Raw genomic sequence first — 18067 nt, 5'->3', positions numbered from 1 at the left:
GACTCCATCCACTTATCCCGCCAAAATGATAGGTTCTCGTCTTTCACACTCCATACGGATTTGTCAATAACCAAGGGAACTGCTTTAATAAGCATTTTCCAAAATCTAGAGCCTTTAGAGGAATCCACAAGGGAAAAATGTTGATTCTTCACGTACTTGGCTTTAAAGAAACGCGACCATAAGGTATCCTCCGAGAGGAATTTCCAGGCAAATTTGGATTGAAGGGAGCTGTAGACATCCATAATATTTCTGATCCCCACGCCGCCTTCATCCATGGGCCTACAAACAGATTCCCAACTCACCCATTTCCTCTTTGGCCTTCCTTCAGACGAACCCTAGAAAAACGTTCTTCCCAAATATTTGCTTGGGCACTGGTAAGACTGATAATAAATGCACCAGCAAACTTGAAAGAACGTGCTTAATCAGAGAAGTAATCTGGCACCAGCAGAAAGATATCTCATCTTCCAACCCTCAATCTTTTTAGAAATTTTAACCAACAAGCCATCAAAATACCAAGATTTAACCCTACCAGAGAAAATGGGAACCCCCAAATATCGCATTGGGAAATTCCCCATCGAAAAACTAGAATCTGGAATACGGTTGGAGAAAAATATAGATGACTTCGAGGCGTTGACCACTTGCCCAGACCACTGGGCATAGATATCAAGAACTTCTAAAATGCTCCTCACATCTTTCTTTCTACCAGTCCAAAAAATAACCATATCATCTGCATAAAGCAAATGGGATATTAACAGGCCCTTTCTAGGCTGCAAATAATATCCAATAGTCCCATCCTGAACTTTCTTCCGCAACAATCTTGAAAACACCTCCTCCACCAAAATAAATAAATAAGGGGATAAAGGATCCCCCTAGCGAAGACCCCTACCAGCCTTAGAAGTGCCATTCATAACCACAGAGAACCAAGAAGAAGAAACACAGTTGGAAATCAGCTTACAAAACCCCAAAGAAAACCCAAACGCATTCAGCACTTTCAACAAAAACTCCCAGTCTACCGTATCATAAGCCTTGGCCATATCAATTTTCATCATAATGTTACCCCCCCGAATTGGTTTATTTATGTCTTGAACCAATTCCTGTGTAAGACTTATGTTCTCAAAAATACTTCTGCTAGGCAGAAAGGCTCCTTGCTCTTCAGAAACCAAACGACGCAAAATAGCAGATAATCGATTCATAATCATCTTTGAACATATTTTATACACAACCGAGCAAAGGCTAATAGGCCTAAATTTATCAAAGGAACATGGGTCCCGCACTTCCGGAATCAAAACAAGAAAGGAAGCGATGTAATACCTCAGAAACGCCGTACCCGCAAAAAAATCCCTGACTACCTCGATTAAGTCTGTCTAAATAAAATCCCAACAATGTTGGAAGTAACCAAAAGTAAATCCATCTGGGCCAGGGCTGCTATTAATCGGAATATCAAACAAGGCATCTTTAATTTCCTGCTCCGTAAGGCTCCTACATAAATTCAAATTTTCAGATTCCCTCACCTCTTCTTGGATAATATCTGATAAACTAAGCACCGACGTCGATGCCCTACGACTCAAAAAATCAGCAAAGTGAACAACCGCTTCATTATGAATCTCTTACGGCGTAGACAGCATTCTACCATCCGGAAGTATCATCGAATTAATAATGCTCTTCTTCCTAGTCTGCAAAGCTGCAAAGAAAGAAGCATTAACCTCCCCATGCCCTATCCATGTATTTTTAATTTTTTGAGCAATTCTGGTTTCCTCTCGTTTCAACCAAGCGTTTAATTCCGCTTGAGCCTCAAGCATTTCCGCTTCCACTTCTTGTGAATAAGACTCTTGCAATTGAGTTTCCTTTTGCTCAACCTTTTTCTCCAGCCGTTTTAAGTGCACCGTAGTCCAACCGAAAACCTCACGATTCCATCTTCTAAGAGCATTTTTAACTTTTTTCAACTTATAAGCAAGCTTCCACAAACCAGCTCCTTCCACCTCCTCATTCCATAGATTATGAACAAAACCCCCAAAACCTTCATGTAACGTCCACATCTGTTGGAATCTAAAAATGCTAGGACCATACCTCTTATTTGAAATCTCCAACCGAAGAGACATAGGCGCATGATCTGACGATTTCCGTGGCAAATATTTCAATGAAACCGTCAACCAACTATCCAAAAGCCTTGTATTACACAAAGCCCTATCCAAACGAGCCCAACTACGAGTCAAACCTCCACGCCCATTACACCAAGACAGTTTATTTCCAGAAAAAGGCACTTTGATCAATCCACCATTTTGTATAAAAGAGGAAAAATCTTCCATTGCCCTTGGCAGACACGGACAAACCTCCTCTTTTCTCCCCCATCATGACGAATAGTATTAAAATTGCCAATAATCATCCAAGGCATCTGTAAAACTCCAAATGACAGAAGACCATCCTAGAGCTGCCTTCTCTCCATGTAATTACATTTAGCATAGACAGCAGAAATGAGCAAAGAGGAGTTGATTATAAAAGTAACATGCTGATTCGACTCCTGAAGAATATTAACTTGAACCTCATCTTTCCAGAAGACCCACAATTTACCACCTGAATCACCATTCGAATAAGAAACAACAAATTTCAACATACCTTGCCAACGTGCAAGTTTACAATCTTGACGAAAAGGCTCCGCAATAATTAAAATTTTTGGCTTTAAAACTTTAAGCATAGCACGTAATCGTGTCTTCGAGGAACCGAGTCCTCGACAATTCCAAAACAACAGGTTGTCTAACTTTGATCAATCCGTTCAGGCCTGCTAGGAGCCTGTGAGGAACTGTGTAGCTTCATACTAGATCGCATCTTTGGTTTCAAAATTTCTATATCCGAGACACCATCTTTTTCTTTCGCAAAATGCGGTATCACACCTACTCCCTTTGATTCCAAAACAGACCCTGAACTCCTCATCATAGGTTTGGCTACTTTTTCGACTCTCCTCCCCCCAAGATTTTCCTTGGCCAACTCCTCAACATTATCATCTAGATTCTCCAATATAACACCATCCAGAGAGCCATTTATATATATAGGATCGCACTCCTTTTCACCAGTCAGCAGGCCAGCCATTCCAGAATTGCCAGAATCCCCACCAATCTCCACAGATTTCATTGTACAATCCATGTTAGTATTAACCTCCAGAGCAGCTCCCACTATGATCAATTCAGCACCCCTCATCTCAGTTGAACCATATGTTAAGCTCTTAGTTTTGTTATAGTTTGATGTTTTGTGTTGTTTTTGTGTTTTCTTGTATTTTACAGGTTTTGGAAGAAAATCCATCAAATTCCAAGATTATAACGAATTCAGCAAAATCACTTTTGGATAGATTCAATTACAATCAATTTTGAATTTAAGGAAAGAGAAGTCGGCAAAAATTCGTTATTTTTGGAAAGAATCCAGAATGAGCATGTCTCAGTAATTTAATCATAACTTTTGGCTCAAGTATTTTATTGCAACGAAGTTGGTGGTGTTAGAAAGATAAGACAAAACTAAATAAATATGTAAGAAATAAGTTTTTCCTAATTCGGATGTTTACCATGCCAAAATCACCCTGTAATAAAAGACCTCAAATCTGTACGACTTTTGGAATCCTTTTCCTACTTGGATGAAAATTTCAGGAAAAGAAAACACTTGTAATTATTCTATTTTGGCTAGAAGACCTATTTATAATTGTTCTCGGATTTCTAGAGCTTCTCTAATCCCTATAAATAGGCCTCTAGCCTTTGAAGAAAAATACACACAAGCTTTGAGGAAGAATCGAAGGCTACATCAAGAAGGAGGTTCTTTCTAGTTTTTATTTTCTTTCTTCCTTTATTTATTTTATGTATGTATATAATTTTATTTTATATAAGTTGTAACTAATGCTATTTAAGGCTCGATTGAAGCCCTAATCATGTCTTTTTAAGTTTTTCAATTTGTCTTGCTACAATTTATATATTGATGCTTAATTTGATTAATTCTAGTTTCTTGAATTCCTCACATGTTTATGTTTATCTAGCATATTCTTGTGGTATGGATTTGTTATTTATGTCAATTTGGATGACTGAGTCCTGGGCATAATAGAGTAACGAAAGAACCCCGACACAGGTTCTTGGATTAATCAACATAAAGACAACTAGAATAGATACCATATTCCAATCTGAGTGTGTTTACCGATTTCCATAGATTTATGCTTTCTTGAAGAACAACTTAGTAGATACCATGCTAAATCCTTCAAGGAAAAAAAAGAGTTAGAGTAGATACTATGCCTAACTCGTTGCTTAGGGAAATCAATAGCTTTAGGAGAAGATACCATTTCCTTGTGGTTGGTAAACATTAAGCATCATGTTATAATTGTAGTATTGTGCATATTGCGAATCTTATTTGAGTATGATTAGCGGTGGATATCGAATCCCTACCTTTTCTTCTTATTATTTTTAATTCAATCTTTTATCCCGTCTTATAAAACATAACTCTTTTAGGAATATCTTTTTAAGCATAATTTACCAATCCTCGTGGGAATGATCTCGTATTTGCCTACTATACTATCTTTCTGATCTTGTGCACTTGCGAGTAAAACGTACAAGTATTTGCCTATTTATTTAGGTAGATATTTGCACAATAGAAAACAAAGCTAGTTACATGACACTCGAACTCACATACCCTTATGCAGTAGTCATACCTTTAACTCTGACACGAAGCCCATCATGAACTCTTCCCAACCAAGTCTCATACTTGAAGGGGTCTTCAATGGATTCCTTTACCTTAGGGTTGATACCTAAGATAGACTTCACACGAACTGTTGAGCACACACCGGCAATGGCTTGAGAGCTAGCAGATCTTCGATTCTCCCTAAACACACTATCTAAGCATTATGAAATTCGACACAGAATTCATACAATTTACAAGCCTAGTGCCCTTTATTTATAGGCTTACAGAAAACCTAAATCTGCTGAAATTCAGACTTTGGCTGTCGAGCATCCGGACGGAAGTTAGCCATGTCTGAACAGTCTTCTGCGATCACCTTTCAAAAACAGTGCAATTCTATCCTTATCAGGCCCACGTCGGGATGGCTTGGTAGAGCGTCCGGACGGTCTTCGTTATAACTCCTTTCCGCATTCTAACGGAACACTGGAATATTCTGAATTGCTGGACAGCGTCCAGACGTGTTGCCACGTCATCCGAACGACTTGCAGAGACTTCCTTAAAAGTGTCGACTTCTGAAATCCAACTCAGTGTAGAATTATGATTGACCTAGCGTCCGGACGGTGTTGCTCTGTCGTCCGGACAACTTCAATGTAATCTGCTAGACACTGCGGAGCATCCAGACACCTTTAAAGGCACGTCCGGACGGTTGCACAAGAACCGGTTGATTTGGCTTGGAATTTGTACGGAATCTTCCTAAACATCTTCTAGAAGCTTGTGATCGGTCACATGCTTTGAAATGAGACTCTGTCCATATTACTTGAAGACTCTGAATAGTACTGATAATCCTATTAACAAGCAAACATTACATAAAGTGTTTTTGTCAACCAGAATGTTGCTAATATAAAATACTAACAAACTCCCCCTTTGGCCATTCTGGGACAAAAAAACTTGACCGGTTTGGAAATACATTCCCGATCCAAAATAAAAAATACTCCCCATTTTTGTCTCAAAAGGACAAAGGGTAAACAGAGTATAAGAGAAAACCACAATTACTAAAATTCAAAAGAACAAGAATAATAGTAAAGTGTCTCATCAAAAGCTCAAATCAACATAAGAGAAAACCAAAACCTCAGGATATCACAAATCAACAAATAGCATTTCAAAAATATACCAAGATATAATTAAGAGTTAAGAGTCAATAAGCACAAAAATTTTCCTGCAGATAGAAATTTTTCAATAATAAACTTAACTCATGCAATGCGTGTGTGTGTGAAAGCTTTCTCAATAAGGTATGAAGTTTACTGATATGACTTAAAGCAACCGAATTTTCTACATAAGAGAGAAAATCAATGTTAGATCAGTCAAAAGTCAAATCTTTTTTTACTAGGGCCTAGCCACCCTCATCTGATACACTCCCCCTAAGCTACAACACTTTTCTTTTACTTCGTCCTTTAGTGACCGTCTCTTTCCACAATGATTTGGTCACTAACTGTTTCTATAGGGACAAGTTCAAGAACAGATTTATAGCACAAAAGCAGTGGATCTTTTTATTTATCCATATTTATTCAGTTTTAAATGCTTTTTATCACTTGGTGCTGCAACCTAGAAAGAATGCCAGAATTTATGGGTTCTAGGTTCAATTAGCGAGTTGGTCAATTTGACCATCATAGCAAAAAAAATCTCTTTCATTAGAATTTCCAGAAGCTAAAAGTTAGAGAGAAAAAACGTACCTTAAGGGAGCTTTGGATAGTGCACAATTTTCCATCGCATGAGAAAAGCAACCATCTAGCATTAAGATGCGCAGGAAAACTTAGCAGATATCAGACAAAAACTCTCAATCGTATATAAGCAAACTCAATTAATGTACAATGAAATGAGATATCAGGCAAAAACACATACAATATCTGAAAAGCAACTCTCAAAAAAATAAAAATTCTGCATCTTCTCCCCCATTTTTTTTTTTTTGTTGAAAACAATAAAGTAGAAAAACAACAAGGACATGCTTATGGAAAAGGAAATAACATCTAGTCCCAGCATGTAACGTAAAATCAAACCTGTCCCCAGGAAGAGAGGTTTAGAAATACCAAGACAGAAAAGAAGCCGCCCAACATGCTTTAACTATTATCCCAAAAAAAAAAAAAATATTTGACATGCACTAGGATTTATGAACCAAAATCCTAGGGTTGGTAAGACTTCACCTCTACTAGGTGAGTCCATTCCCCCTCAAGGGGTGAATGGTCTCATCATTCCTAACCCATACCTGCTTGACCCATGGCGGTGGTTTGCAGGTCTTGTTCATGTTGTCCATTCTTTTTAGCATACATTGCATTAGGCTCAGCAACCCTTCATAGCCATGGTTGCTAATGGGCTTCTGCGGCTTTCTCTTGTAGCGCCTTGATTTGTTCTTCTTTGATTTGCCACTTTGATTGGCAGGAACCAACTTCAGCTGTCGCTGCTGATGCCGTGGAGCCTGGAATGTAGTCGGAGGTAGAGTGCCTAATGTAGCTCTTGTTGGCAGCTCCTTCTAAACCTTCGACTTCTGAGCCTGAAGATGTGGACATTTGGGTCGGATGTCACCGGTGATACCGCAGTGATGACAGGTGGGAAGGCTTATTTTGTTTGAATGCTGCTTGACTTTCTCTACAGAAATATGGTTAGCATTCTTACAAACAATATTGCCCTTACCTTTTATACGTCTCCAATGCAGAGGGACATATTTTGTTGAGGAAGAATCTTCAACTTTACTTTTCCTCAGAGCATCCTGCTTAAGCCAAGGCCTGTGAGAATTCAACAAATAACAATTTGGCCTAATATGACCAATCTTCCCACAATTATGACACTTAGGAATAAACTTACCTTGTGTTCCTGATTCCTTGGAGTTAGGCATCACATGATTAGTAAAGCAAGAACTATCTAAACAAGATGTATCTTCTATCACAGGCTTAATATCATTAGAATCTAATTCAGAATCATAAGCATGTGAAGTAAAAGTACTTAAATCATTAACAATTAAATCAAGCTTGTTAAAAATATCTGCATAAATACAAAGCATGGTTTTCAAATTATTACTAGAGAATTTTTCCAAGAGATCCTCTGATTCTTTTAATTTATTCTCTAGTGCATCAACAATATCAAAAAGCATGGTATTCTCAGATTTCCAAGAGTCAATCAAAACTTGTGATTCAGATAATTGTAAAATCAACGACTCTTTTTCTTGCTTAATCTTCTTGAGTTATTTATTGGATTTCTTAAAGAGTTTACCTATCAAAAGGGTATCTTTAGAGAAATCATAAAAATCATCTTCAGAGAACTCACAAAGATTTATGTTAGAATAAGTCATGGATCACACTTAGGCAATAAATCCAAACACAAATGTACTCGCTCTAATACCAATTGAAAATAAATATTGACTTCTAACAACCAAGTGTGTGTGTTTGTGTCAACAAAATTATCTTTAAATGCAGAAAATAAAAAGACAAGATATTTGTTGACGAAGTGGAAACTTTGAGAAAAGAAAAACCACTTCGGGGCAGCCAAACCCAGGATATCCACTATACTGAAAACAAAGCTAGTTACAAGACACTTGTACTCACATACCCTTATGCAGTAGTTTTACCTTTAACTCTGACATGAAGCCCATCGTGAACGCTTCCCAACCAAGTCTCCTACTTAAAGGGGTCTTCAATGGATTCCTTTACCTTAGGGCTGATCCCTAAGATAGACTTTACACGAACTATTGAGCACACACCAGCAACGGCTTGAGAGTTAGGGGATCTTTGATTCTCCCTAAACACCCTCTCTAAGCAATATGGAATTCGATACAGAATTCATACAATTTATAAACCTAGGGCCCTCTATTTATATGATTACAGAAAACCTAAATCTGTTGAAATTCAGACTCTGGTTGTCGAGCGTCCAGACGGAAGTTAGCCACATCCGGACGGTCTTCTGCGATCACCTTTCAGAAATAACGCAATTCTATTCGTATCAGGTCCACGTCTGGACAGCTTGGCTGAGTGTCTGGACGGTCTTCTTTGTAACTCCTTTCCACATTCGAACGGAACACTGGAATATTTTGAAATGCTGGACAGCGTCCGAATGTGTTGCCATGTTGTCCGAACGACTTGCAGAGACTTCCTTAACAGTGTCGACTTCTGAAATTCAACTCAATGTAGAATTATGATTGACCTAGCATTCGGACGGTGTTGCTCTGTCATCCAAACGACTTTAACGTAATCTGCTAGACACTGCAGGGCGTTAGGATGCCTTCAAAGGGTTGTCCGGATGGTTGCACATGAACCGGTTGATTTGGCTTGGAATTTGTAAGGAATCTTCCTGGACATCTTCTAGAAGCTTGTGATCAATCACATGCTTTGAAATGAGACACTGTCCATATTACTTGAAGACTCTGAATAGATTCGATAATCCTGTTAACAAGCAACCACTACATAAAGTGTTTTTGTCAACCAGAATGTCGCCAATATAAAATACTAAAAATATGCATGTGTTATGGATTTGTTATTTATGTCAATTTGGATGACCGAGTCCTGGGCATAATAAAGTAACAAAAGAACCCCATCACAGGTCCTTGGATTAATCAACAAAAAGACAACTGGAATAGATACCATGTTCTAATCTGAGTGTGTTTGCCGGTTTCCATAGATTTATGCTTTCTTGAATTACAACTTAATAGATACCATGCTAAATCCTTCAAGGAAGAAAAGAGTTAGAGTAGAAACCATTCCTAACTCGTTGCTCAGGGAAATCAATAGCTTTAGGAGAAGATACCATTCTTTTATGGCTGGTAAGCATTAAGTATCAAGTTATGATGGTAGCATTGGCATTGTGAATCTTCATTGAGTATGATTAGCAGTGGATATCGAAGCCCTGCCTTTTCTTCTTATTATTTTTAATTCAATATTTTATCCCATCCTATTCAACATATCTCTTTTAGGAATTTCTCTTTAAATATAATTTATACCAATCCTCATAGGAATGATCTCGTATTTGTCTATTATACTATCGTTTTGATATTGTGCACTTGCATGTAAAACATACAAGTATTTGCCTATTTATTTAGGTAGGTATTTGCACAACATCTATATATATATGAGTCTTTTTCTCTTGTAAAAGGTGTGTGAAGCAAGAGAGCAAATTTTCGTGTAGTTCATGCGTCTCCTTCCTTTTGCAACGTTTTCTTTTTGTAAGTTTTTATTTTGATGTTTCTAATAAAAGTTTGCATGTTATTTTTAGCCATGAGAGGCTAAACTCTCAACTAAGATTGAGGATGAAACCTCACTTATGATTAGCAATGATGTGCAAATTTTACTCGCAAGCGCACGAGTCGTATGTAGCATAGTAAATGCAAGTGTGAGATCGTATCCATGGAGAAGTGTGTTCAAACAAAAGAAAATCAATTTCTATTCATATTAATTCTATTTTAACCTAGAGCCGCGTTTTGAATTTTCTGAAGAACAAAGAAATAAAAAAAAAGTAAAGTAACACAAAGAATAAAAACACTAAGGTATCGGAATCCACCAAACCAAATCAAACACCATATTCTTGCATTGTATTGATCAATTCGATTCAAAGGAGCTCGATATTCAAGTTCTTAAACAACAAAGCGTGAAACCATTTGATGAATCTAACTCAAAACAAATCACAACGATTATCCCTTAGAGTATAAATCATCCATTGTATCCGTTTGTCAGACAAATCACAATGGGTATCCCAATCTCAAAGAAATCAATCGTTGTATCTATCAATTGAAATACAATAAATATCCACTTAAAAGATAAAATTCTCAATCTAATGAAATAAATCAATAAATTGAAATAGAACTCAAATATAAAATGATAAAACCATCGAATCTACAAATATCATGATAAGAGTGTAAGTGTTATCATTGATGAGGTTTCATCATCATCCTTAGTTGAGGATTTTAGCCTCTCATGACTAAAAACAACAAACAATCTTGAAATGAAAACATAAAGAAATAAAGTAAAATGACGAAGAAAGAAAGAAGAATAGAGACTAAATAACTTTAAATAAATTAAAGAAATACAATAGAAATTTAAACTTACAAAAGAAAGAACAAGACGAGAGTTAAAACAATGCTCTAAACAAAATTGATGCTCTAAGTGGTGCCTAGCATGGAGTATTTATAGCAAAAAATTAGGTTAAAACCCAATTTTTACAAAATGGCACCTCTACCAGTCAAAACCCTAATAGGAGAAAAGTATGCTAGGGTTTAGGGTGTCTACAGCCATCGGAGCATTGAAATTCGCGCACAGCCACGTTAGCCCAGATAATCGCTCGAGTGACTATCTCGGTCACTTGAGTGACATCGCACGAGCACTTGTGCGCCTTCCAGGTACTTGATTCTCCAAAGGTGTTGCCACGTCAACCCTAACATCCGTGCTTTGAATGGCTCTAAAGGCTTCTTCTCTTGCTTCTTTGCAAATCCCACAAAAATGCTGCAATTTTATCTCAAAGTCTTGTAAAACACTGAAACACCAAAACTAACTAAGAAATAAGAAAATAACAATATTTGGCACTCATCAAGCAACATTGTTCTCATGTGATTTAATATTTTCCAATTTAATGATTTAATTTTCAATTGTTTTACTTCAACTAAATTTTGTGGAATGATTCTTGCATATCTTTTGTGATTCAAGAATACATTTGATGATTTAAGATAGTTTCATGAAATTATTTGTACTTGGCTTTCTTTGTTTAAAAAATTGGATATCCCTTGTGATTTATTGTACGGATACAATTGATGTTTTGATTTAAATTGAATATCTTGCTATGATTACGGATACACTTGATGATTTAATTTAAATTAGATTTCTTTTGTGATTTGTGTAAAGAATGGATACATGAGATTGTTTTGATTAAATATTTGAAGCTAAAGTAAAACATACTTAAGATTTTATTGTGAGAACTTTGGGAAATATTATTGATCATGGGAATATGTTGCTATGAATTTGTGAGTGCAGATTTCGATACATTAGTGCTTTTTTTACTTGATTACAGTCACTTTAATTTTGTTTATGCTTTTCATTTTATTCACAAATACAATCTCTCAATTTTTTTGCAACTAGGTTACGATTAGATTGATTTAGATATAAATTTTGTTTTCAAAAACACAATTCCCTATGGGATTGACCTCGTACTTGCAATCAATTAGCTGCAAACGATTCGTGCACTTGCGAGTATAATTAAAATTCACATCATAAAGCTCTAGTTAGGCCCATATAGTGAGTTGTGGGTCTCAGTTGGTTAACCTAGTTAGAAGAATGTCCAAATGAACCATTTCTAACCCATGACCCCATTAAAACAACTTTGAGACTTTTGGAGAACAACTAAATCATTTTCTTAAAAGTGAAATTCTAAGATTAACTCTATTTTAGCTTCTTTATTCAAAAGTATGAAAATATTAACAAAATGTGTTAAGAGTAGAATATGATACTTTTCAAAAAAAAAAAAAAAAAAAGGGGGAAGAAATTATCTAATTTATTCCTTACCTTATTTCTAAGAAGAAAACATTTCTAATAATAGGGGGAAAGGTCATAAATATCAGGTAAGTTAGTACTGACTCCTAATATCGATTTGTGTGCCTTGCATAAGGCTAACTTAGGTGAACCTTATTGTTTAGGTTTTAGCAATTGCCGCGTACCTTTTAGTGTAGTATCGAGGTAAGTGGTAGTCCTTGTCCCTTCTAAGTGCATTTCAATTTAAGTAATTAACGCTTTCATATTATCTGCCTTATGATAAAACTTTCTTGAGTGTTTCAATGATCATGAAAAGTATTGCTTTATACTAGAATAAGTAGTAATATCTATCTCTTATGAATGTATTTAATTCTCAATGATTATGATCACAAGTTTTGCGTTAAGATTTTTGAATGTTACGTATTTTTCATTTCATATTGTTTCATATTGTCAACATTTCATATTTTTAAATGTTACGACATGATTTAAAAGCTCGAGGTATGAAAATGTTTTACAACTAAGTTGTTACTCAAACATGGGTACAAATGTTCATTTACGAAATGAAGTTTCCAAAATTCAAGAAAGTTTATGTTAGTGTTTTATGTTGGCTACATTCTGGATGACAAAATCACTTTATGTAATGGTTGCATCTTAAACAGGATGATCGGTTTCTGATGTGGTCTTTTGTTTACCAAAATATATCAATAATAATAATTAACAACTCACAATAGAATGAATCCTTGTAGGATAAGGCTATAGAGAGGGTGTCGAACCTCAAGGACTGCAGGGGTATTGCTATCAAGTTTTTCAAGATTAAATATAACTTAATTTAAAATAAGTTTGATTTGATTTTGTTTATAGCTAAGTTAAATGCATAAACTTAAAGACATAAAAATAAAGATTAGAGTGATGAGAGAAAGAATAAGGGATTGATTTCACCACTCACCGCATAACAATGGTCAATCATAAATTAACAAGGAAAATTCATACTATGCATGATATAAGGCTCGTTTCACTCGAGTAGTCAAGAAATTACCTCTAAAGAATAAGTATAATCCATCTTCGTTTGGCACGGGCCGTCCACCTAACCACTAAGATGCGATACGACCCGTCTTCCCTAGGCATAGATTAATTACGTCTTTAATAGGATACATACAATCAATGGAAAAGTATAACCCATCTTCGGTTGGTACACATCGTCTACCTAAATTACACTAAACTAGGGTGTAGTACAATTCATCTTTCCTAGGCATAGCCTATCTAACCCTCTTGATCATATGTCAATTAGAACCATTGTATAACAATCATTCACATAATCACAGAAAAATATGAAGGATTGAGTTCAATCAATATAAAAGACTTTCTAAGACAAGATAAGAAATTCACAATGAATGAATATAAACATTAAGATCAATTCTCACAATTATACAACCATCATGCATATAGAAAAACCAAATTAAAATACAATTAAACCATTGTTACTTGGAAATGGCTACATCAACACCCTAGTATGAATTTAGCCACTCATCGTAGTGCTGAGATGGCCTCCTGCCATATTCTTCTACTCTTCAACTTGTCAAGCCTCCAAGAAGAATTTTATGTCTAAAGCTAAGCACAAGCACAAGCACAAGCACAAGCATAAGCACAAGCACACTTTCTCTTGAAGATTAGGGATCTATTTATAGGGAGCACACAAGTCCTATAAGCCCTTGGAATTCCAGAAACATCATCTCTTGAGTCTTTTTAGTTCAAGTAAGAGATTCAAACTTCAATCCAAGTATGAAATGGATTCCAAATTCGTCCAGAATTACGGTCTTTTATTACAAGGAGATTTTGGCATAGTAAACGTCAGAATTAGGGAAAAGCTATTTTTGACATATTTGTTGTATGTTTTATTAGCTTTCTAACGCCGCAAATTTTATTGCAATTAGATATATGAGCCAAAAGTGTTGATCAAAACACTGAGACATATGCAGAATCCAAATTTGTACCCAATCCGATTTTGACTCTTACTGGAGAAATCCCGATTTAATCCTTCACATGATTTGATTAAACTTAACCATATCATATAGGTCTTCTATTATGATTGGTTAAGCTTACCAATATCTTCTAGATCTTCTCAAAGTGTGCTTTAAGCCCAAAATCAATAGAATTAATTGCAACTTTATTTACAACCTGAAAATAATAAAACAACACAAAATCAAACAAATAACAATGTTAAGGTATTAACATATATAAGTTAAGGGGCTTGAATGTGCAACATTAGACTTTTATCAGTTTCTATTTAGAGTCTTCATGTAATATGGACAGTGTTCATTTCAAGTCATCTGACTAATCACAAGTTTCTAAAAGATGTCCATGAAGATTCCATGGAGTTTCCAAGTCAAAACAGCCGATTCTTTTGCAACCATCCGGAAGGGCCTTTGAAGTCGTCTGGACGCCCCACAGTGCCTAGAAGCTTCAGCGTTGAAGACGTCCGAACATTAGATCAACATCGTCCGGACGCTAGGTCAAGCTTCTCCAATTTCTACATGGAGTTGGAAAGTCTCTACAAGATGTCCGGACGACGTGGCAACATGTTCGGACACTACCCAACATTTCAGAATATTCTGGACTTCCTTTTTGAATGCAAAAAGGAGTTACAGTGAAGACCGTCTGAACGCTCGGCCAAGACGTCCGAACGTGGACCTGTTACGGAAAGAATTGCGCTATTCTAGAAGGCGATCGTAGAAGATCGTCAGGAAAATGCTAACTTCCGTCCGGACGCTCAATAGCCAGAGTTTGAATTTGAGCAGATTTAGGTTTTCTGTAAGCCTATAAATAGAGGGCTCTAGGCTTGTAATTTGTGTTAAATAAATATTGATTTCTAGTTTAACCAAGTGTGTGTGTTTGTGTGTAACCAAATATCTTAAATGTGGAATTTAAATATGACAAGATATTTGTTACGAGGTGGAAACTCTATGAAGAGAAAAAACCACTCTGGGGCAGCCAAACCCAGGAACTCCACTATCCAAAAACAAAGCTAGTTACAAGACACTCGTACTCTCATACCCTTATGTAGTTGTCATACCTTTAAGTCTGACACGAAGCCTATCGTGAACGCTTCCCAACCAGATCTTCTACCTGAAGGGGTTTTTGATGGATTCATTTACCTTAAGGCTGACCCCTAAGATAGACTTCACACGAACAACAAGCACACACCGGTAACGGCTTGAGAGCTAGCGAATCTTCGATTCTCCTAAAACACCCTCTCAAAGCACTATGGAATTCACTGTTGAATTATGTACAAAATACAAACCTAGGGCCCTCTATTTATAGGCTTACAGGAAACCTAAAATTGCTGAGATTTGGGCCCTGGCTATTGAGCGTCCGGACGGAAGTTAGCCACGTCTGGGCTCGGATATCATTTCAGAAATAGCGTAATTCTATCTTTATCAAGTTCACGTCCGAACGGCTTGACCGAGCGTTCTGACGGTCTTAGCTAAAATCCTTTCCGCATTCGAATGGAACTCTAGAGTATTCTGAAATACTGGACATCATCTGGATGTGTTGCCATGTCGTCTGAACAGCTTACAAAGACTTCCCAAACAGTGTCAACTTCTGAAATTCAACTCTGTGTTGAACAATGATTGACCTAGCGTCTGAACGGTGTTGGTCTGACGTCCTGACATCTTCATCGTTATCTGTAAGACACTGCGGGGCGTCCAGACGTCTTCAAAGGCTCGCCCGGACTGTTGCACAGGAACCTTGTTTTGCCTTGGAATTTGCAAGGACTCTTCATGAATATCTTCAAGATGCTTGTGATCAGTCACATGCTTTGATTTGTACATTGTCTGAATACATGAAGATTCTGAATTTGAGAACCGACCATCCTGTTGAATTGGAACCATTACATAAAGTGTTTTTGTTTATCCAGAATGTAGCCAATATAAAATACTAATAAACTCCCCTTTTGGCCATTTTGGGACAAAAAACACTTGACCGGTTTGGAAATATATTCCTGGCCCACAACAAAAAAGACTCCACCTTTTTGTCTCAAAAGGACAAAGGGTAAACAGAGTATAAGAGAAAACCACAATTACAAAAATTCAAAACAACAAGAATAATAGTAAAGAGTTTCATCAAAAGCTCAAATCAACAAGAAAAAACCAAAACCTCAAGATATCATATTTCCTGAATTTGAGCCACTTCGGCTTCTTACTCTTGAAGCCAGGAAACTATAGTCTGAAAATTTTCAGTCACTTGAGTCTTCTAGCCCGAAATTGATCATCTGCAGAAAGAAATCCTCTAGACAAGTGGTCTGCAAGATGATAAAGAAGATTCACCACTGAATCTCTAGCTGGTGTAGATCTAGAGGAAAAGGTTACGGAAGACTCTATATGAGCAGAATGAATGAGCTCATCTAAAATTTGAAATCTCTGGAATATATGATTTCAACACTAGTCTGTTTTCCAAAAAGCCCTATGTCTGACACTATACTGGAAGCCGCCGGACAACATATTCCTGAAAATATTTAAATAGAAATCTATCCAAAAATAACACCACAATGAAATATTAAATCCTGTTAGTTTCAAAAAGAATGTGGTATTATGATGGCTATCAATTGGATGCATAAAGAAATAGAAAAGTAGATATAGCAATCCAAAAGGCACAGATTAGTAATATCCATCCCGCATAAAGACAGAAAAAGATATTCATGCACAATCTCTCAAATCATAATCAATTAAAAATTCCAATATTCTAAAAAGAACCAAAGCTTAAGAGAATAAGGAAAGTCAAAGGAAATACCTGGGAATGAGAAAAGATGTGCAGAGAATGCCAAAATCTCGGGATCAGTTCGAGAGAAAACACACACAACACAACATGATAGAGCAGGCAAAAGCAGTGTGTGTGTGTTTGGCAGAGAAAGCAAAAAGCTCGCTTCCTGACGTGGCACACACCGTCCGGATGGCATGTTGTCAGATAAGAGATCGACATAGCCGAGTGTGTTCGGACGCAAGAACATGTCCGTCTAGATGCTTCACACTAGAAGCTGAAAAGCAGAGGGAAATATGGAGAAAAAAAATCTCCTAACATTAGCTTTTGAACATGCCTGTATAAATAACTGATAAAACAGTCAAATAGCATTTCAAAAATATACCAAGATATAATTGAGAGTTCAGAGTCAATAAGCACAACAATTTCCCAGGAAATAGAAATTTTTCAATAGTAAAGTTAACTCAAGCAATGTGTGTGTGTGTGTGAAAGCTTTCTCAATAAGGTATAAACTTCACTGATATAACTTAAAGCAACCGGGTTTTCTAAATAAGAGAGAAAATCAATTTTAGATCAGTCAAAAGTCAAACCTTATTTTACTAGGGCCTAGCCACCCTCATCTGATACACTCCCCCTAAGCTGCAGTACTTTTCTTTTACTTCATTCTTTAGTGACCGTCTATTTCCACAATGATTTGGTCACTAACTGTTTCTGTAGGGACAAGTTCAAGAACAGATTTATAGCACAAAAGCAGTGGATCTTTTTATTTATCCATATTTATTCAATTTTGAATGCTTTTTATCACTTGGTACTGTAACCTAGAAAGAATGCCAGAATTTATGGGTTCTAGGTTCAATTAGTGAGTTGGTCAATTTCACCATTTTAGCAAAAAAAATCTCTCTCATTAGAATTTCCAAAAGCTAAAAGTAAGAGACAAAAAATGTACCTTAGGGGAGCTTTGGATAGTGCATAATTTTTCATCGCATGAGAAAAGCAACTATCTAGTATTAAGGTGCACAGGAAAACTTAGCAGATATCATACATAAACTCTCAATCAAATATAAACATACTCAATTAATGCACAATGATCTGAGATACAAGGCAAAAACACATACAATATCTGTAAAGCAACTATCAAAAAAATATAAATTCTGCATCTTCTCCCCTAAATTATT

At 36.4% G+C, this 18067-nt stretch overlaps 1 protein-coding gene across 1 annotated transcript; it reads right to left on the bottom strand.

The window, feature by feature from the left end:
* Positions 1-422: 422 nt before the first annotated feature.
* LOC133873282 (uncharacterized) lies at positions 423-1199 on the bottom strand. The gene is made up of 2 exons (XM_062311004.1): positions 887-1199; positions 423-727 (listed from the first exon to the last, which is right to left on the bottom strand). The coding sequence occupies exons 1-2, from the start codon at positions 1197-1199 to the stop codon at positions 423-425; spliced, it is 618 nt and encodes a 205-aa protein (XP_062166988.1).
* Positions 1200-18067: the final 16868 nt, after the last annotated feature.

This window comes from Alnus glutinosa, chromosome 7 (genome assembly GCF_958979055.1).
Source record: "Alnus glutinosa chromosome 7, dhAlnGlut1.1, whole genome shotgun sequence".
Classification (NCBI taxonomy): Eukaryota; Viridiplantae; Streptophyta; class Magnoliopsida; order Fagales; family Betulaceae; genus Alnus; species Alnus glutinosa.
This window is presented reverse-complemented; position numbering and strand designations above follow the sequence as displayed.